Source organism: Episyrphus balteatus, chromosome 3 (genome assembly GCF_945859705.1).
Source record: "Episyrphus balteatus chromosome 3, idEpiBalt1.1, whole genome shotgun sequence".
Lineage (NCBI taxonomy): Eukaryota > Metazoa > Arthropoda > Insecta > Diptera > Syrphidae > Episyrphus > Episyrphus balteatus.
This window is the reverse complement of record NC_079136.1, coordinates 54,519,792-54,542,671: the sequence shown is the minus strand read 5'-3', so window position 1 is coordinate 54,542,671 and position 22,880 is coordinate 54,519,792. Positions and strand designations below refer to the sequence as shown.

The 22,880-nt window shown below is 31.3% G+C and overlaps 1 protein-coding gene across 1 annotated transcript in view; it reads right to left on the bottom strand.

Annotated features, from left to right (window-relative positions):
- The window catches only part of LOC129915572 (uncharacterized), a 199,605-nt gene that overhangs the window by 3,939 nt on the left and 172,786 nt on the right, over positions 1 to 22,880 (bottom strand). The window contains exons 6-12 of the mRNA XM_055995180.1: positions 19,340 to 19,465; positions 18,851 to 19,045; positions 7,857 to 8,060; positions 6,146 to 7,793; positions 5,473 to 6,083; positions 5,050 to 5,411; positions 4,679 to 4,978 (exon numbers count right to left, since the gene is read on the bottom strand). Of these exons, the coding sequence (XP_055851155.1) occupies positions 4,679 to 4,978; positions 5,050 to 5,411; positions 5,473 to 6,083; positions 6,146 to 7,793; positions 7,857 to 8,060; positions 18,851 to 19,045; positions 19,340 to 19,465 (3,446 nt within the window). The remainder of the gene's footprint in view (positions 1 to 4,678; positions 4,979 to 5,049; positions 5,412 to 5,472; positions 6,084 to 6,145; positions 7,794 to 7,856; positions 8,061 to 18,850; positions 19,046 to 19,339; positions 19,466 to 22,880) is intronic.

The window sequence follows — 22,880 nt, the reverse complement described above, 5'->3', positions numbered from 1 at the left end:
TAAAATGCACGACTAGGGACGCACGTACTTGCTCTTATGCTTAAAGTAACTCTAATGTTAAAGCTTTTTATTCAAGAAAATTAGGAAAATTTTAAAATTTGATATTTTCAAGAAATTTCATAAGTAATATAAAATAATAAAATCTGTTTTTATAATTAAACACCATTTTAAATGATGTTTTACAAAAAACCAAGTATGCCATTTTATTACTTGTATAAAAAGGTATTTTAATAAAAAAAATTTCGAAAATCGTTAGAGCCGTTTTTTACAAAAATAATTTTTTATAGGTATATAAAAAATTTCTAACATTTTTCAAAAAAAAAGTTGGTATGCCATTTGGAAGAAATAATTAATTTACACATCAAAACGAAATTTCAAAATTTTTCATTAACCCGTTTTCAAAAAATTGATTTTATTTTTTTGAAAATTTTTTAAAAATTTAATATTACCTTAATCTTAGCGCTTTTTTATAAAAATTTTCGTTGAAATCGCGTTAATCTTGTACGACTTATTCAGAATCCAAAAAAAAACGTTCTATGGCAGGTACCGTTAATAACGGTACAAAAAATATTTTTTTATTTCAAAAGTTGGCTCTTATGTAAAATACTACACACAAAAATTTTAATCAAAATCGTTAGAGCCGTTTTTGAACAAAATTAACTTTTCTATTTCCGTTATATGGCAGGTACCGTTAGTTTTGGTAAAAAAAAATTTCAATTTCCCTTCTAGGGAATCACCAAAAACTGCTAACTACCAAGTTTGAAGAAAATCACTTCATTCGTTTAGGCTGTAGCTCGAGGTATATACAGACAGACAGACAGAATTGCCAGACCCACTTTTTGGCATTCTCCATCATCGTAATGTCATGGAAAATTGTTATCTCGAGTTCGATTTTTTTACGAATCCTAAACTTGCCCTAGTACCTATATCGCAAGTAAAAAATATTTATTGGAACTAAAAAAATAGCATAGAAAAATAATTTTTTATTGCAACAACTACAAAATATTTGCATTGAAAAAAATGTAGGTATTGCAAATGAAAAAAAAATGCATTGAAAATTAAACGTTTACTGCCAAAAACAAATATTTTGCATTAAAAATAAAATTTTATTAGGAACAAAAAGTTTTTCTGCAAAAAAAAAAATAATTTAAGAAATTCGACGAATATACATAATATAAAAAAACAAAAAAAAAATATTCAATCCATACATTTTGCATTGAATTTTTTTAATGCAAAAAATGTTTTAGATATTTCCATAGATTTATTTTTAATTCATTCAAAATACATATTTTTAGTTGAAAAAAGTTTTTTTTTTTTATGAAAAATATTATTGAAGTTAGAAGTTTTGCTAAATTGATATCAAAAATGTGTTCGATCTTGTATAATGAATGTTCGATTAAAAAGTTCAAAAATTTTGAAAACAAATTTAAATATGGCACAAAATGTTTCAAATGAGTAAAACACACTTTAATAGCTATTTCTTGGATTTTTCTTATATGTATCTATATAAAACAATATTAACAAATAACTTTTATCAATTATTTCTTAAAAATAATTGAGTATTTTGGCAATATTTTGTTGTTTTAAGTAAATGATACAAAAAAAATATGAAATAGTAACCAACAAAACTGAATATTAAATTTTTCGTCTAACCAAAACAAACTTTTCAAAATTTGACGTCGGATTTATATCCAGAGTTCGATTTTCATACTATCATAAACTCTTCTCCATGTGTGATTATAATTTCTTTTTCTTTTTTTTTTAATATCACTGCCACAGAAAAACCAAACAATAACACAATGTAAACTCTTGTCTATACACACTCAACATTAAGACAGTAAAAATCTTCGTTTGAGGTTTCATTTTTTTTTTTGAAAATGCGAAAGGATATCATTTTGTTCATGAAACAATGGAACGCATTAAATCCATTGATATACTATACACTATACTCGTACATAAATGCACATTGCCATTGTAATGGAAATAAACGCAAAGGATTTGCACTTTCATTCATATCCGAATAGGCATCAGGCACACATTCCTTCTCTTTTCTATATTTTCCAAGAGAGAAACATAACAAATATTTACAGCCGTTGAGCCAGAATGCGTCTACAAAGAATCCAAAGTGCATTCAAGGAGGAGCGCGGGTGGATAGAAATGAGGGAAGGCGAGAGGAGGGTAAAATTGGAGCAGCTTCAGGGCACATACGAACAACACCCAAGCTCAATGCTTACTTACAAATCGCATTAAAGACATTTGCTCTCGAAAGCAGTAAATTCAACAACCCTCAACCCCGGTATTGTGATAAATCAATTGGAATGTGTCCTTAGGGTAGGGGGGGAAGTGGCAGAGTGGAAATGGGGAGGCTGCTGCAGATGTCACAGAGTGTAATTTCCATCATCAGAGCCAAGGCATAGTGCAACATTATATTGCTCTTAAATGTGGTTATAGGTTATGCTCTGCTACAAACAGGACATACATCCTCAAGGAGTTGCAGCTTTACAGTGTGTGTTATACAAAATGCAGCAAGGATTTATTTTTTTATTTCTATACTCTCTACCCCCTACAGATGTATACTCGTATTGCTATATACAAATCAATGTGTGTATATGTGTGCCTCTCTTGTTCTTGAGGATTGTTGTGTAATTAAGGACTAACCCGAGTGGGCGAAAAATAAATAAACATCGATTTGGTAAATTATATTATATGTTTCCAATAGAGGAGGAAAAGGAGAAATTCCTTTCTATTTCAGGACCTCGAGTGCACTGCATAGCGTCTTTGACAATATAATTCTTTGGTTTTACAAACAATGTGACTTTGCAATTGATTCTTTGTGTGTGATTCGGGCAGAGCCTTTGGTATTCATCATTTTGCTTTTGTTTGCGTAATGAACTAACATGCAAATAAACAAAGATTTAAGCCAACGACGACGACGAGTATTTAGGTATTTATATATGTTTTTTGTGCCAAAAATGGGAATGTCCTTATCCAAATAAATGAATTTTCTATCTTTGCTACGCTAACGAAGTAGGTAGTAAATCTGAAAAGGCTCTCTTTATCCATTTGGCCAAACTAGGGTTTATTTGTCTTTTACATGTTTATCGACGACCTCATTTTCGACGTTGGTCCAAAACGTCACACATACTTACATGATCATATACAGAAATATGTCCTAGAGGTTATGGACATTTTGTATTCCATTTCAAAAAGAGAATTATCTAGGAAAGGGGGTTTCCTATCTTTACTTATAGATACGTGACGAAAGATAAGGTAAATATATTTATTTTACCAAAAATGAAATAGTACCTACCTGCTGTACTCATACATACATCGTAGCTTTAGGATAAAATATTTGATACAAGGTATATATGTAAATTGAGACATAGAAAATGTGTCTAAATAAATTGTATTGCAGCAGTTTTAATTTGGTAGTAAAATATTTGAAGCAGGAAAATGAAATAAATATAAAAGCAAAAGGCTTGATTGTGTGAATTATAAACTATGTTGTTTTTTAAATATTTTACTTAGTTAGTCCTTTTAGCAATATTATGTTCATGAAATGCAGGGACAAAAAGGAAATTTATTTATCTTATTGCTGTAAGGTATACAATTTTGAGAAACGACAACAATAATGTTCAGTTTGTTTTACTTTTATCTTTCATTTATATTTGATAAGGATGTTTGATTTTCATATTTTTCATGATGGTGAATATTTCATTAAGCAATTTACACAAAGGTTGGTTAGTTTTATTAGGAACTCCTTAAAAACGAAATAGAATTTTTATGTGACTGTAAATGATAATATTGCAATATCATATTGTTATTTGTCCTCAAACGTCCTAATAATCCTTCAAACTACCTACATAAATTTTTGTAATATTTTAATATTTTTATATTTTTTTATTTTTATATTTTTATATTTTTATATTTTTATATTTTTATATTTTTATATTTTTATATTTTTATATTTTTATATTTTTATATTTTTATATTTTTATATTTTTATATTTTTATATTTTTATATTTTTATATTTTTATATTTTTATATTTTTATATTTTTATATTTTTATATTTTTATATTTTTATATTTTTATATTTTTATATTTTTATATTTTTATATTTTTATATTTTTATATTTTTATATTTTTATATTTTTATATTTTTATATTTTTATATTTTTATATTTTTATATTTTTATATTTTTATATTTTTATATTTTTCTACTTTTCTATTTTTATATTTTTATATTTTTATATTTTTATATTTTTATATTTTTATATTTTTATATTTTTATATTTTTATATTTTTATATTTTTATATTTTTATATTTTTATATTTTTATATTTTTATATTTTTATATTTTTGTATTTTTATATTTTTATATTTTTATATTTTTATATTTTTATATTTTTATATTTTTATATTTTTATATTTTTATATTTTTGTATTTTTATATTTTTATATTTTTATATTTTTATTTTGCTTTTTTTTATATTTTTATTTTGCTTTTTTTTATTTTAATACTTTTTTTAATTTTTTTATATATTTTATAGAATCTCGTGGAGTAGGGTTTTTTGGCAAAACAACGCGTTACTGACGCAACGAGGTAATATATTCTTAAATATTGTTGCGAAAAAATAAAATAAGTTGTTGATAAAAATATAAAAATTTCACTCACTTGATATCGATTTCATAGCCCTTCAAGTCCAGCACTGAATTTCCCATCGCCGTTATTTGGTCCTCCTTCTTGCCCGACAAACTAATTCCCAACCATCTTAATAACGGCAAAGACGATATAAAACAATGAATGAAATGTGATTCAATACGATGTTTCCTTGGTCTATCCAACACCGAAATACCATCCACCTTCAAATGACTAATTGGACTATTTCGTATGCACTTAGAAATTGCCTTCAAAGTCCTTGAAACATCATCGAAATGTACTACCCAATTGCAAATCTTCAATGTATTCAAAAGGCTAAAAGTAACACAAAAAAAGGACATTTAGTGAAATTCAAAGATGAAAATGAAAAACCTCATAAAACCTACCCAAAATGAGAATGAAGATTTTGAAAGAATCCAACAATACATTTATCATCCAATATTAGCGGAGACGAATGCGTACTACCCAGCCCCGATCTAGCTGGAGCTGATAAATCCAATTCCCTCAAACAAGGAAATCCACCAATAAACGGCAACAATTGCGGTCCACGCAATATATTCGCATCAGCACAAGTGACCTGCGCTCCAGACAGCTTCAAAACAACAACCGAACGACACTCAAAGGCTGCTCTCGAGACTTTCGTATCGCTACGGATTAATCCAATTTGCAAACGGCAATTGGCCAGACTTAATTCTCTAATTGAAGTGAGCGACAAAAACGCTCGCATAATCGAAAGTGTTGATAGATTCTAAAAGAATAACTTTCTTACAAAAAAAGTCTCCAAAAACTAGTGTAGAAATCAAACTCACCTCGATTCTAAAACTCCATCCATCAAGACTTAATAACCTCAAAGTTGAACAGCTAGTCAAAGCTCGAGCACACATCGCTATCGCTGAATCTTCTAAACTTAACCTTGGTGAACCAATGCTCAGCATCTGTAGGCAAGGCGATTCACTAGCACCCAACACTGAAGGAAGAATTTCACTTAAACGCGAAGAACCCTCCAGCTTGAGGGTGTGCAAAGTGTTCGACAAGCGAACAGTTTCACCAAGGCACATGGAATCCTCCAACGACAGCTGAGCCTTACTCAAATCCAATCCATGCAATTTCGAATAGGATTCTCGTGCAGCTAGTAAAAGATCGTGTAGTGTTCCCGAATTGTGTGGCCCACCGTCACACGCTGGCGTGGGATACCAGGTCTTTGAGACAACCGAATCACAGCTTCGTTTATCCACTGACGATTGATCCAATGGTTGGCGGGGTAAAGTTGCCGATCGACCGAGAGTTGTTGGCGGCACGAAAACACCTCTAGGCAAGGATGAAAAGATGCCCGGGGCATAGGAACGTGGCGATGGAACACCTGGTAGAGAACCTTGTTTGATTAGACCAGAAGTTCCTGTGCTACTGCCACTTCCAGATCCTATGGAAGAAAGTTGAAGCTGAAAAAAATTGATCAGACGAAAAACACCTAACCAGTCTTACCCATGCTTACTCCACTCGATGAAGGCGGATCATCTCTAGCCCCCCAACACGATGGTAATGACAAAAAGCTAAAGGGTCTTGCATTGAGCAGTGAAGACAGCGCTGAAATAGCACCGCGTTCACATCGCAAATGAGGCAGCGACAGTCGCGTAACGTTCGGACACTTTTCCAGTGTTGCACAGAGTTGTACCAATTGTGATGTACTCAGTCCAAGGTCCAAGAGCAGGAAACTTAGTTTCGGTTGTCTTGGAATGGCCCTACACAAAGCTGCCACTACGGACTGTAATTTCAAAATTGGTGGATCTTCTTCGAGGAGCGTTAGGACGAGTTCGAAATTCTCCAGCCTTGGCTTCATAAGAAGCTTGGATACACAGTTTGCCAAATAAGCTATTTCGCAATCTTTCACTTCGGTTTCGATGAGCGAGGAAACTCTTAGAGTTGACACACTTTCGTTGTTTGACATCGAGTTAAGGAACACTTCAATAGCATTCCGTGAATCAAGAATATTATGCTTTTCCAGTTGATAGATAAGCTCTAGGTTTTTCAGAGTGCAGGTAGGGCTTTTGAGTGCCATGCCCCAACCCATCAAGTCGGTGGCAACAGATCGGACTTGTACCCAAAGTGGCTTAGCTTCGAGCGGAGAGATCGGAGGATGTTTCGATATGCCTAGAATATCACATAGAGCGGCTAAGTTTTCCTCAGTGCTGCCACCTGCCAGAGCAAGGGAAAATACTATCTGTGGAGTGAGCCAAAGAGGGGTCAAGCGTGATAGAAGTATATGAGCACGCTCGCCCAACAGTCCCATGGAAAACTTTATCACTTTTAGTAGATCGGGATCAAGTTCGTCACCAATTGAAAGCCCGGTGATTTCAGCAGCTAAAAGTCCAGGTCTATTAACCAATGACGAGATATAATTTGCTGCTAGGAACTCAATCATTCCAGGGCAAATGGGGTTATACACATATTCGGCCTTCTTTTTGGCAGATTTTCCCAACAATAGATTCTTGTCAAGACATCCCATGATATTCGACTCGGGACAGGAACAATACATTCTGATTTCGGCCATGGTTATGCAGGATCTTTTCATTTTCAAACAAAACAGGGCCAATCGGCCGAGCTCGGCTACATTACTTGCTGAAGTCTCTGGAGCGACACAGTTCAAAATTGACTCGACAACATCGAGTTCTTCGGTCGGAAGATCACCTCCGGTAGCTTCGTAGATCGCTGCCAAGGCTAGACATCCGTGAGGGGTGCGAACGGCTTTTCTCAAATTCGCACAAGCTTGGACGGTATCAAGAAGTCGCGACGGTCCTCCCCATTGACCACCGCCCAGGAGAGAGGCAGACCTGCCCCATGTTAGACCTTCGTATGTTATGTGTCGTTGGATTATGGGTAGCAGTTCGGTGCAATTTGATGAGGATGTGGTGATGATAACTCGAGCTTCTGGGAATAGTTTGCCATCGAGAAGATCATGTACGTCTGTGGTGTATTGTTTGTTTTTTCGTTTCGGAGTTCCATTTTTCTGATTATCATAACCATCGAGAATTATGAGAAGTTTTGGGCCAAGGGCTTCTAAAGAATTCCAAGCAGCTGTAAAACCACCAAATCCACTTGCAAATGGATTTAAGGGTCCTTTTGGAAGTAGATCCTGGAGAGGGATTTTATATTTGCTTATAATAAACTTGATTAGGTTTTTTTTTTGTGGTCTTACCTTTTCAACATAGCTAGAAAAACTTCGTTTTGCTTCAGATAGCGGGATGAAGAGTGCTAAGGCTACTGGAGTTCCTTTAGCAGGCCAGGGTGGTTCTTTAGCCCAAGCATGCAGGATTCTTAAACAAAGACTACTTCTTGATGCCCATGTTGGACATTCGATTAAAACTCGACGTGGAGCTTCTAAGAATGTACCTTCTTTTGTCTGAAATAAAATGAAAGAAAAAAGTATTATAGACAGATCCTAACTACCTAATATTGCAAATTCCATATATTTTTTGTGCACTCTGTTACTGCGATAAAAAAAGGGTTTTCTTCTTTATATTGATCAATATAAAATGGAGTTTAGGTGGGTTGTGTAGGTGGTCTCGAGACAAGAAACAAAATGTACTTAAGACGAGGAGGATTTTTATTTAACTCCGCTATGGAAAGAGGAGCAATTTTCTTAAAAATTGAACAGACATAAAGTAGCACTGCTTATACCTTTTTAGAAACTAAAAGCTTAGACTATTGTAAAATTTATCAATTATGGACTTTAAATGAACAGTTTTAAAATTATATAATTAAGCTCTCTAATATTCCTATTTGAAACTATAGGAACAACGAAGTCTCTTATGAAGTTAAATGACAGAAAAATAGATTTCAATTAAATATTCTTAATAGTTTATTACCAAAAAATCAGCTTTAAAACTTTAAATACCACTGCGTTACCAAGATAAAATGCAATTTTACCGTGATTTGTAAACAATTAGATCCAAATTTGTGTTTCAAATTTGTAAAAGTAAATAATGCTAATTTTATAAATCAATAAAGTTTTTTTTAGTAATTTGTACTTTTCGACGTGATAACGTCTTATAAATCGATTAACCATGGCAGCCACCACAAAAAAGTGACGCCATTTTCTAGCGATCCATTCTCGCACTTTCGCAGTGCGGCAAAAATTTCAATTAAAAATTAAAAATAAACTATTAGAGATACAAAAATCTGCTATAGCTTATTTGAAAGATAATAACCTAAAGTTAAATAAATTTGAAGCATTTTAAAAAATTTCATCTTTTAATAGGGTAAATAGGGGTAAAACAAAATTTCAAAAAATTGGCTATTTTCTAAACGCGACAATGTAAAGAGTTGAATTTTTTTTTAATCAATAGATAAATTTATTGCAAGACTGACCTTTGATGGTATTGAAAAAATTCTAAAAAAAAATTTTAAACCAAGCTATTAATGGTTTTCTTAAACTAAAACATGAGGTAGACCTTTGATAAAGTAGTGATTATAGGTAAGGGAATTTTTTTTGTTTGACAATTTAAAAAACGTTATTCGAAAGATTATAAAAAAAAGTTAGGGGTCCAATACGGATTTTTTTTAAGTCTCTGCGTTTCGAAATATGAATTTTTGAAAAACACCTACTTAGTTTGGGGTATTTTTGGGTGAGTTTTTATTTTTTTAAATTTTTGTATCATTCAAAAAATCTCAAGCTTACAGAACGTGTAGTCTATGACTGTGCGCATACATGTGCAAAAAATGGATATTTCAAAATGGTTTTCGACCGAATAACGGGAAAGTTTTTTTTACCTTTTTTAACCGTGTTTTATTTTTTTCTTCAACAGATAAATAAATGAAATTTATATTGTAGATAGAGAAGACTATATCTATCTGGAGAGATAAAAACTGAATCAAAATATGTAAAAAATCACATAATTACACATGCTATAAAAATTTGTTTAGATAACATTAACCATTTGACGAAAATAGACAAAAAAAACGATATTTCTATATATACCACTCTTTTGAGCGAAAAGTGTTAATAAAGCATATCTTCAGTTTTTTCGTAGAAAGCGTTAAAGTATATGATACGAATTAAAAATATATGTTAAAAAACTCATATTTTAGAAGCTAGGTACACAAATTCACAATTTTTTAATTTTGACAAAATCAAAAATTTTTTTTTTGCTTTTTGAAAGACTACTTTAACAAAAAACAAAAAATTTAGTAATATTAGGGAGCTCATTATCTACCAGTTTTTCAAAGACAACTTTTTGGTACGACTCATAGTTTAAGAGCAATACGCAAAAAAGCCATATTTTCGACTTTTGACACGTTTTAAAACCACGATATCTTCTAAACGATATCTCGTAGAAAAAAAAGTGTCACAACATTTTTTTTAGGGAATTACAAAAGCTACAAGTCATCCATACACTTTTTTTATAGCTTTTCCCGTTGCAATGTTATATATGTATGAAAAAACTAAATTTTCGACATTAAAACTTGAATAACACATGGGACTTTTGGGGACTTTTGAAATTTTACTTTAATCGACATTTAAGTGTTCTGTACCAATTTTTATCCCTATGCGAATTATTTCTGGGTTTGCTCTTTTTTATGTTTATTTTGTCTGGACTAGTACCATTCAATTCAATTCAATTTATTTACGGAACCTACTTTTTTGGCATTCCCTATCATCGTAATGTCATGTTCCTTCTTTCAACTTTTTTTTTAACGAATGAATAACAGTAGATAACTACATTATATAATAAGTACAAAATAATAAAAACAAAACCTCTGCCTACAAAATTATGTGAAAATAAATTGATCTCGCCATTCTGCTCGAAGCCGCCGCCGCGTGCCGGTTAGTCTATCCGTATGTCTGTATCTGCCTCGAGCTACAGCGATTTACTTCAAACTTTGTAGTCAACTGTTTTGGAGTTCCGTGAAGGCAAAACTGCGACCTCAAAATTTTTGAACCAAACTTCGTTTCTCCACCTTTTGCCCATGTTTGTCCACAGTTAAAACTTATTTAAGAGCAAATTCTATTTAATTTATAGAAAGTCTGAAGGATGATATAATGCTCAAATTTAGCTATAGCCGTACAAAAACAATTGCAATCTTTTGTTTACCTCAAATTAATACAACACACCAAAAATCATCGGTTGTCCACCTCCAGTTTAAGAAATAGTCAACAAATAATTTTTTTGTACAAACTTTCATATAATTTTTTCTTGCAAAACACTACAAAAAAATTTTTTGAACAACATTTTATACACTAAAAGGATAAACTCTTCACACAAAGTTTAGCTTAATACTCCCTTCTATCTAAAAAATATCGGCAACAGTTTAACAAAAAGTACCAAATTTTTAATTTCCAAAGGGTCCAAAAACTTCAAAACAAAAATTTGATCTGAATTGACCGAGTTTGAGGCAACAAAAAAGATATAGAGACAAAAAATAATGTCTAAATTTAGTCCTCTTCCTTTTATGAACGTTTTTTTTTTAATTTTAATTCTATTACAGCTTTTCTAAATAATCTTGTTTTATCTTCAGAAGTTATAAATATCTACTGTTTTCATTATAAATACAAAACCCCTTTTTATTTTATTATTCTTTTTAATTATGTCAAATCAACAGAAATATATCCCTTTCTAAGGATTTAAGGATTAAAGAAGTGAAATAAATTAAATTTTCAGTGTCTATTTCAATACACCTACAACATTTATCTCTTTTAGGGCTAAATCAAAAGGTTCTTATCGCATTTTATGTGATTTTGTTTGGTTTATTTATTTATTTTTTTTTTTATATTATTAAGCAATTTTCCTACCAAAAACACCTATCTTTTTTTAAGAGTTTGGCCTCAAGGTGCTATTCATCCACAAAAACCACTTAAATGGGTTATACGTTGTAAGCACTTGGGCTCTATCATAAATTTTATTGGGTTCATTCTAAGATTTGTTTAATTTTTTTGGTTCATCTTGAAATTTCTGCGGCTTACAAACGTTTACATAAATTTTCTTTATGCGGCCATAAATTTGTGAAATTGCTTTTCTTTTAATTTTTTTTTGTTTTCTTTCGTCGGTTTCTAATTAAAACAAAGCTTGTATTATTTTCTATTCAAACATAAGAACAATACTCGTACTCCTCTCTACTGGCATACACACAAGTGGAGCACCTACACAATCACTCCAAAGGATTCTTGAATTTTTTTCTATGTTTTCCCAAAGCCGGAATAAGTCAGAGCTAGGGCCCCATCTGCTCGGATTTTCTTTTCTCAGAATTTTTAAACAAGAAAAAGAAAAGCTGCAGACTTTCATCACGTCTTCAATTATTTTCCACAGATTTTTAATAATTCAGTCTTTTCAAATCACAAACAAAATCATTCCTCGAGGACATTTCAAAAGGATAATTATCAAAATTAGCCTGTGGGAAATTTCTAAGAAATAATACGGCACCGTTATATTCCTAAAGAAGGCTCTGATGAAAATTATAAAAAAAAAGTGGGTAGGTATTATTTCGCCTTCATTTTTATTTCCATCAAAGTCAGTATAAGATTTAAATGATACGAAGGATGTGAATTCCGAATGAAAGTGGTGGAGGCATTTATAAGCTTCCACTGTCTCTTTTTCTAGGCTTTTTTGTATCGATTTTTTTTTTCTTTTGTAATTTGCTTTCATCATCATACCAAATAGAGAATAGGACCTACAACATAACAGCTAGAAAAAGCAACAAATATTTTCAATTTAACAGTTGAGAGAATTCAGTTATTTTAGAGCCTGTTTGACGGTATATAGATGGGTTGGATGGGGGCGGACGGAGTTGAATATAAAGACACGCGGGAAATTGAAGGCCTTGCTTGCATATATCCTCCAAGTCCTTTGTCAGAGAAGAAAGCTTTCGCGAAATTGCGGAATTCAATGATTTTTGGAATTCAGTGATACGTTTTGTGTGTATTAACGAAACAATTAATTGCTTGGGGAATATCTTCTATACACGGGCGTTATTTGCTTGGAATTTTACCCTGCGAAAACGGAATTCAATTATTTACAACTTGTTTGTTTTTGGTTGTGTATCCAGAGTAGGTACCTTCCTATCGCTGTGAGTAGTCATGCGAATGATGGAAAAGTAGCGCTTTATATCAATAAAGAACTTTTGATGAGCAGGTTTACATATATCTATACCCTACGTACCGTTTTCGACTTACATTACTTAAGTAAAGTATATACTGTTTTGTGAAAAGACGCTAAAATAGGGAATGATTATAAGCTCTTAAGAGATATAAACTACTTATGTTCGGTTTAATATCGAACGAAGCCACCGTTTATTTTATCATCAATTTGGGAAAACAATAGAATTAAAATTGTTATTGTGATTAATGAGTGATGAGTAACTATACTGAGAATCTATTCGCGTAGCTATAAATCGTAAAATCAGGAATTATTTTTTAAGTATCTGAGGTGTTTTGTGTATTAAAGTAACATCGGGGTACAATTTCGGAAATATCTTTCACCAGCGAAATGATATATTAAAAGCAATGTAATTGCTCTCTTGGCTGTAAAATGCAGATTGAACACTATTTTGATTTTATTTGATCGATTATTTAAAATGAACATGTTTTGACGTTAAAACTTGAATTAGTTAATAGTTAACAAGGTTTGCTAAGAAGGTTCGCTAGTCTATTTTCCAAATTGTTCTTAAAGCTTAGGTTTGCCTCGATTAAAGAGCGTTCTTAAATAAACTAGTCAAACAGCATACCTCACTCAATTTTATCAAAAATTTTCGTTTCAGATTTTGACAATATCCGGGAAAAAAGTTCACCTTTACACAAGGTAGATACATTAAAAGGAAACGTAAACAATACCAATATTCCCAAAATCATGTAACACCAGAACCCTCAATACCTAGAATGGCAAAAACCCAGAATCTAGATAGGTACCTAGTCCAAAATCTCGAAAACTCTGTAGTAGAGTTACTAAAGCAAATAATTAGGGAACCCATTCGAACAGCTCTGATTTTGACGATTTTTTTTTCAAACGTAGGTTATTAAAAATACTTTAAAGTCTATAGATTAAAAATTGCCGGTGTTGCCGTATTGTTTTTTAAAATTAAAAATAAATTTTTTTGCTTATATTTCATAAAACAAATGATAGCAAAAGATTCTCTAGGTAATTTAAGGAAAATATATAAAAGGCAGTAAGGGACAATCTTACGTTTAAGCGATAAATGCAATTTTCTAATATTCTGATCTCAAACACAAAAAAAAATATTTTGAAAACAACGGCAACACCTACAATATTTTAAAATACATTTTAAAAAAGCCAGAAGCTCATTCTTATCTCTTAAATTTAAGTCCACTAAATTTAGTCAAGACTTTTTGAAAAAATGGTCCTCAAACTCAGAATTAAAAAAAAAAATGTTATTAGAAAAATTTAAAAAACACTTTTGAAAAAAAAATTAAAAATTACTTCAATTTTAATGGTTTTTTTTTTATTAAAACTGAATTTTTGCATTGAAATAATTAATTTTCTCAAAGACTGTGGTAAATAGAATTTTTATTAAATGAATAAAAAATAATTTTATGTTTAGATGTTGAACTTAAAAAAAAAAATAAGTTACATTTTTTTTCAAAACTTTTATTAAAAAAAGTTCTTCGAAAATGAAATACTTTTTAATTTTTTTCATAAACCGTAATACATATTGACATTTCCTTTTATAATTTGAAATCATAATAAATGCGGCCAAAAACATTTGAAAATAAATGCATTTTATATTACGACCAAGTTTAAAAAACGACATGTTAAATTTTTTCAATAATTTTTTTTTTTCAAAAATCTGAGTTCAATTACCATTCTTTCAAAAGCCGTTCATTCAATTAACTTAATTTTAATTTTACATATATGGCTAAGCTTCTACCTTTTAAAAAATGTTTGAATATTGTAGGTGTTGCCGTTGTGTTCAAATATTTTTTTTTGTGTTTGAAGTCAATTAATAAGAAAATTGCATCTATCGCTTGAACTATGGAAGATTGTCCCTCACTTCTATATATTTTTTTTTCCTTGAATTTCCTAGACAATCTTTTGGCATCAATTAATTTATGAAATTTAAGAAAAATTTTTGAAAAAAATTTGTTTTTGTTCACAAAAATCTTCAATTAAATTTAAAAAATCAAAACGGCAACACCGGCAATTTTTAATCTATAGACTTTAAAGTATTTTTAATTACCGACGTTTGAAAAAAAAGATCATCAAAATCTAAGCTGTTCCGTCGGGTTCCCTAATATTGCCAATTTTTGAGCTTTAGTTACTCCACTACTGAATTAAAAAAAAAAAAACAGGAAAACCTTGAATCTAAAATATTTCTTAAAAACTGTCAAAAAATAATCCTTTTTTAATCATTAAGGCCCAATTTATTCACTCTCCATTATTTTTAAAGGCTCCATTAAAAATTATAAAACTGTCAAATCGCATACAAATTTTAAAATTTCCTTTTTTTAATGGCGACTTTAAATTTAATGGAGTGTGAATAAATTGGACCTAAGGCCCAATTTATTCACACTCCATTAAATTTAAAGTCTCCATTAAAAACGGGAAATTTTAAAATTTGTATGTGATTTGACAGATTTTTTATTTTTAATGGGGCCTTTAAATATAATGGAGAGTGAATAAATTGGACCTAAACTAGATAAACCGAGGGCTAACAACAAATTTTGGGAGTGGAGGTATAACCAAAATGTGAGTATGCAGTTTTATAGCTTTATGCGTTCTAATTACGGGTTCAAAAGTCTGGCATCTGTAAATAGCGGCTTTATATGGTTTTCGGAGGGTAAAACAACGCGAGTATTCCAATTAATGCGAGTAGGCTTAATTAACAAAAATTCGCATTTTTAATATAAGAACTGATGCTCTGTCATTCTGCCTAACCATGAATACGTCAATTTTGCCGATGCGGCAAATAGAACTCAATATCGGCTCTTTTCTTCGAGAGATTTGAACTCATAAAAACAAACAAAATTTTAAACAGAAAAGTCTCCAAAACAAAGCCACTTAAACTGCTTATATCTTGAGTCCTATTGATCATATCGTTATGATTGATGTCTTCACGCTTAGGGGAGATGACAGAGCATCAGTTCTTTTATTAGAAATATGAAATAGTGTGAATTTAGCCTACTTATATGAATTGGAAAACTCACGTTTTGTAACCCCCTGAAATCAATATAAAGCCACGATTTAAAGCTGCCAGACTTTTGAATTCGTTATTTGAACCCATAAGGCTATAAAACTGCATATACTCACATTTTGGTTATAGGTACCTCCACTCCCAAAATTTGAAGTCTAAGAAGACTAAGAGACTTCCAGTAAAATGAAACTGTTAAAAACTGTTCGACTATTATAGGGCAAATGAGTGACGTCATTCATTAAAAATTCAAATGAGATTATTTTTAGAAGTTACAGGGGTATCGAAAATGACCTGAGTTGTTTCCTGTAAATAATGGTGTACACTGAGGGAAAAGCCACCATAAACAACGTGAAATCAATGAAAACCACATTGATTTAACTATTATTCGGAATGATTTTGAGTTGAAGATGAACATTTTAAAATCAATGTGGAAAATAGGTTAATTTTTGATGGTTTCGTATCTTAAAGTCACATAAATCATAGTAGTTCAACTTTGAATCAACGACGGCGACGTTTCAACTTCAATTTATTTTTTCCCTCAGTGTAACTTGTAAGGTCAAATCTGCTATAGATTTTCATTTTTTATTGCAAAATTCATTACTTTTTCATACTTTAAATCCATCTTAAGAAGTGAAAGTTGCGAACATTTTTGAAAAGCCTTTTAACATCGTTAAAATAGTTTTGGACTTTTGAAATTTTAATTTTTTTTTAATTTTTTAAAATTCCGTAATTTTAAGTTTTATGGTTTGAAATTTGTATTGTTTACCTACCTATATACAATTTCAAAATCTCAGTTCTGGTCCAATAGGGGTCTGGGGATATATGTTTTCCAAAAGAACTTAAACATAATATTTTTTTATGTTTTAAATCTTGTTTTTTTTTTGGATTTTCGATTATTTACATTTTCGATTTTTTAATTTGGGGGGTTTAAAATTTTTTGAAACAAATACATTTTTGGGCCTTACTAAAACGAAACACTGCACCGAAAAAAAAACCAATATCAATTTAACATTTTTTAAATATCAAATTAACATTTCTTAAATATCAGCCAAAAATGCTCTATAAAATGTGTTTTATGATATTTAAAATGTTAAAACAACATTTTTATTATCAGAATGATATTTAAATGTCACATTTTGTAATTTTTTTTTGATATTTTATTATCATTTTTTCATATCAATTTCTCATTCCAAATTATTGAAAAATATTAAATAAAAAATTCTTAATGTGTACTAATTTAAGGGCGCTTTGTGTTTTTTCGAAGTAAAATGTATGATTCACTGAGAAAATTTGATCGGCACTAAGATTTTACTTCACATAGTTTTTGAGAAAATAACAAAACAATTATATCACCTATATAATAGAAAAAATAATATCACCACTATTTTGTAAAGAATATTCCCTTTCAGTAATGTTTTGAAAAAAGAAAGAAAATTCTTAAAATAATAAAAATAATAAAAAAGAAAAGAAATACACAGAGAAAAATAGACCACATAAAATAGAACAAAAACAATAAGATTTCTCTATGGTTTTCATCCAAGAAGGAAACCTTATTAAAACAATCGGGTTTTCCTTATTGTTTTAAAATCTGCAAAAAAATAAAAAAAAGATGACCAGGCTGGGAATCGAACTGGAGACTTCACCTTACCACCTGAACCAACCTGCCATGAAAATATTGATCGCGATTTTTGTTCTAGTGCTAAGTTGCAAAAAAAATCAACTTTTCAGTCAAATTTTAATAAGATTTTCTCTATAAAAATAATAAGAAATCTCCTTAAAAAAACCTTATTAATCGTTGATTTTAATAAGATTTCCTTATGAAATGTATGGACGGTAAAACAATATGGCAATCTGTTAGTTTTTAGCGGGTCATATTTTTCTCTGTGTAGGTTTCATTATAACAAACTAAAACGTAAAATCTAGTCAAGATTAATATTTTAATTGTCAAAGTGAAATTTTCGCTATCCACTTAAATTTAAAAAAAATGTCAAAATGATATTTTAACTGTCAAAGTGAAATTTTCACTGTCCCACCTGAAATTAAAAAATGTCAAAATGATATGATAAAATATCAAAATTGATATTTTAATTGTTGGACGACTTTTGTCACTGGAAAATGTGAATTTGATAGCTGTTATTATCAAATTTTTTTTTCGGTGTGAAACTCACTCAGAATATAATATCTTTAGAATATCTTTAGAAATACAAATTTTTCAACCTCAATTTTTTGGAACCTAAAAAAAAACACTTCTTAACAGTTGAAAAAAAAATATATAAAAATTTTAAAAATCAAAAAAATGATGGCTACATTTTTTTGTTTGTAACTTTCAAATTTTAATATTAGTTAGAGGAGAGTTCCAAAAATTTGGAACATTATTCAGATCAACTTTTTAAGCCCTAGGTAACTTGTAAAAATTCAATTTTCGAAAAAAGTGGAGCTTGATCAAAAACGGTCGTTAACCTTTTTTTGATAATTCTCAAAAAAAAAATTTGGAACATTGGGAAATACATTTTCAACAACCTTCAAAAATAACATTTTCAAAAAAAAATTAAGGCTAACTTCACGCTTTCTTTTTGTAGTTCCTGTCAATGATTTCGCTGCCCTGGTTTAATTTCTCCAGGTCTTAGCAGACAGTTCCAAATATTTTGTACTCTAATCTATTCATTTTCTGTTGATCTTTTCGCATCCATTTTTTATAATAAATGATGCCTTTTTCTTAAATCAAATTGTATCATTTGATTTTCCCAAAAGTTTTAAGTCAGGTAAAAACAAGGTGCATCTTATAGCTTGAATATTGCTAGGGAATTTTTGAAAATCACCAAATACCTTCATGTCTCTAAAATTGTATATCCAAAATAATGCTCCTATTATTATGCAAGTTTTTAAGTAAAACTTAAGTTTTCGATATAATGAAAACAAAATCCATGTTCATTAATTAACTTAGCACAGATTCCCATAAAATTTCTAAACACCCAATCATTTAACTAAAAGTTTTTATGTTTTTTTTAGGACTATAAACAGATTATGGTAGGTAATAAAAAAAAAACTTACCTGAAGTGATATTAATATTTGATCAACTGTCAGTGTATCATTAAAGCCATGTGACTGTGAATGCAAACGTAATTCAGGTTCCAAACGTGCCGGACATAAAGCTCCTGGCGCCACTGGTATTGCCCATGGTGGTATAATTGGCTCCTTAAGTGATAAATCCGTATAGAATGTTCTTAAATATGTGCTCAGCCGTGCCTAAATTGAGTATAAACGATTTGTTATTTAATAGCAAATAATAAAACAAAAAAAATTATTATATCAAACAAAAAAAAAAAGAAAAAAAAACAAAAACAAATCTAATTGCATATTTTCGGGAGCAATTTATGTCACTCGTAAAAACCAAAAGATTTAACGAGCTCCCACTTATCACTCAAGAAGAAAAATATTTTTGCCAACACAAAACAAAACAAAAAAAAAAAAACATAAAAGAAAAATAAAAATATATATATAGAAATAACACACATAAAGAATACCGCTATAAACACGTACTTGTGGATCCCGACGGGATTCTGGAAGACATACTGGGGGTCCCGGAGGCGAGGGACACTCGAGGGACGCATACGAACCGGAAAGTTCGCAATCACTCCGACAGGACGAAGTCTTAGGTGGGAAAATCTGCAAGGATAACAAAAGATATTTCATTAGTATTTTGTGCGCACAAAAGTTCTATTTGTATTTATTTTTCGTTTTTATTCTTTTCTTTTCTTTATTTATGGAAAAGGAATTGAAGTTTGTGGATGTAAACTTCTCAAAACAACAACCGCAGTCATTGCTCTAGCTCTTTCATTTATAGTTAAATCGTGAAAATCAAACATAGGAATATAACCCTCTATTGTCTTAACTTTGTGATATAAGAAACAAGCGTTTCGGAAGTTTGTGGCGGCGCGCAAGTAATGGTAGTGATGTGGTTTTAGGGAAAAGGAAATCTCAGGAAAACCAAAGCCTAACCGAAACACATCTTGTGCACTTTATTTCACTACAAAACTTAGATAATTATTATTATTCTTAGTATCTGGAGCGTAAATGTTTTTGGCGCTTTTGAGGGGAAACAAAATTAATTTGCTTTTAATTTATGATATCTAGCGTCCTTGCAAATTTAATACCAATAACATGCAATACAATATAAAGAACATGGTAACGTAAAACAACTCAGAAAGTATTTGAAACACAATACCTAATAAAAAAAAAATACCTAATTCAAAAGCTATTTTAACAAAAACAAATTCTTTAATATTTAATATTTAATATATAGTATTATCTAATAGATAACCGTTTTCTTAAAACTTTTTCGAAAATAATAAATATATAAAATATTTTGGTGAGGTATAAAAATAAGCGGTGTTATTGTCCACTGGTTATATAGGCTATGAGACGTCAAATTAAATTGAATGTAGCGCCATCTAGAGGGCATAATGACACAGACTTAATCTCTAGCTATTATCATAAAGTATAAAAGTTGTCTGTAAACCGTGAATCATAATGGAAATATAGGTTAGGTTAGGTTATGTGGACTGACAGTTGATATTGTTACCGTCACACTTAGATCAATGTAGATCCCTTGTGATACCCTGAAGTATTGTAACTTCATGAAAAAAGTGTTAACCTATGAATGCTATGGTTGTTCGAGCCATTTGGAGGACTTGACAAAGTTCAGTAGGCTATTGCCTGAGAGTTCCGCTAGTTCTTCTAATTCATTAAAGAAGTAGTTTCCTAAGAATTTTTTCCTAGTGCGACAGAGTGTTGGGCAGTGACAGAGGAAGTGAACAGTGTTTTCCTGTTCGTCCTCATTACCGCAGCCTCTGCATAGATCATCCGTACAAAGCCCCATTTTCTTTTTGTGGTATCCCAGTAGGTTATGACCCGTTAAGACGCCTATTAGGGATCTTAAAGAAGGCTTACTAAGTAGTAAGATCTTATTTGATTTTTTCTCGTCGAAGTTCGGCCATAGTTTCCTGGTGTGACCGCAGGTTTCTAGGAGGTTCCATCTATCGTTGGTTTTTTGTGAAATCTTGTTGACGATATTTCGCCTTATTTCACATTGTGGGATTCTAATGTTAAGGTCTATGAGAGAGGGATCAAGCATTGAGCCCTCCCTTGCAAGCTCATCCGCTTTTTCGTTTCCGAACACATCACTGTGGCCGGGAACCCAGCAGAGTCTTACATTATGCTGCATACCAAGAACCCTAAGCTCTTCGCGACAGCAAGAAACAAGTTTAGACTTGATTAAGGTGGCAGAAATCGCTTTTATTGCCGCTTGGCTATCAATGAAAAAGGTGATGTCAGCAGGTGATATCGCCATCATGGATATTTGTTTAGCAGCATTTTTCACTGCCAATATCTCGGCTTGGAAGACACTGCTGTGATCGGGGAGCCTGAAAGAACTGGCAAGGTTGAGGTTTTCTGAGTAAAAACCTGCACCAACCCCAGTGTTCATTTTCGAACCATCGGTAAAGATGGCGATAGTCGACTCATTTGAGAAAGGTATACTGTTTTCCCAATCTTGTCTGTTAGGGAAACTGACATTAAAGGACTTGTTAAAGTCTAAGTAGGGGGTCATGTAATCTGTACTAACGTTGTAGCCAACGTAGTTAGAAAGGATCGTAGTATGGCCGTTTTGACTAGTATTCCAAATGTTGGTTTGACTGAGTCGTAGGACGCTGTTCGCTGCCAATTCTTGTACAAATAGATCTAAGGGAGTGAGATTAAGGATTGCTTCCAGACCCGCGGTTGGAGTGGACCTCATCACCCCCGTAGTACTAATGCAAGCTGCTCTTTGTACTTTGGTTAGGGTCTTCAAGTTCGTGGATTTCTCCAGAGCTTGCCACCAGACTAAACTGCCATAAGTCAGAATGGGTCTGACAATGGCGGTATACATCCACATGATTATTTTAGGATTTGGTCCCCAGTTTCTGCCAAGAATTCTATTACATGAGTAGAGTGCAAACGTGGCTTTCTTATATCTTTCTTGAATGTTTGGACCCCAGTTAAGTTTCTTATCCAAGATCACTCCGAGATATTTCGCTTTATCCGAAATCTTAAGTGGGGTGCCATCAATTTTTGGCACTGCAAAAGGAGGAATTTTCCTTCTGTTTGTGAAAAGTACCAGTTCTGTTTTAAGGGGGTTTACTTTAAGACCGCATCTCCTGGTCCAGTTACTGACCTGGGATAATGCGCTTTCTAATTGTTCGCTTACAGTGGTTAGGTATTTACCTGTCGCTAGAAGAGCTAGATCATCTGCGTAGGCTATAACCTTGACGCCGCTGTTTTTCAATTTGATGAGGATCTCATTCATCACCAAAATATAGAGAAGAGGTGATAGAATACCCCCTTGTGGGGTTCCTCTAGATGCGTATACATTTTTATATGTGACCCACCTAATTCACTATTTATTTGTCTGTTTTTTAACATGCACACGATCCATTTTATAACCGTGCCTTCTATTTTAAGATCAGTGAGTGCTTTTTCAATTGCACTATTGTGAACATTATTGAATGCTCCTTCTATGTCTAGAAATGCTGCGAGGGTATATTCTTTAACCACAAGTGACTTTTCTATCGTTCTGACTGCACAGTGTAAAGCTGTCTCTACACTTCTACCTTTTGTGTATGCATGCTGAAAGGGTGATATAGATATAATGGAAATATAGTCAAATATATTCTGTAACGGGTAAAATAAAACATCAAAATTAATCAAAGGAACAAAACATTGATTGCATGTGAAGTATGCATTGACTAATCTATAAAATAGGCCACAGTTAATATTAAAATTTAAAGTATTGGTTTCGTGACAAAAATTTTGGAGGTTTAATCCAAACAACATTATGAGGATGTTGTACTTTATTGCTGTACTTTATTCTTAGTTATGAAACAACTAAAAAAAGTCAAGTTCCCCTATTTAAGATTAACCGAAAACCCTTATTTACCCAATTATTAATCCTTAAATTTTCAACGTCTAATTTATTTTAATCTAAATTAATCTAAACGACATGTTTTATACATCAACTAACTTTTTTTTTGCTATTTTTTCTCTG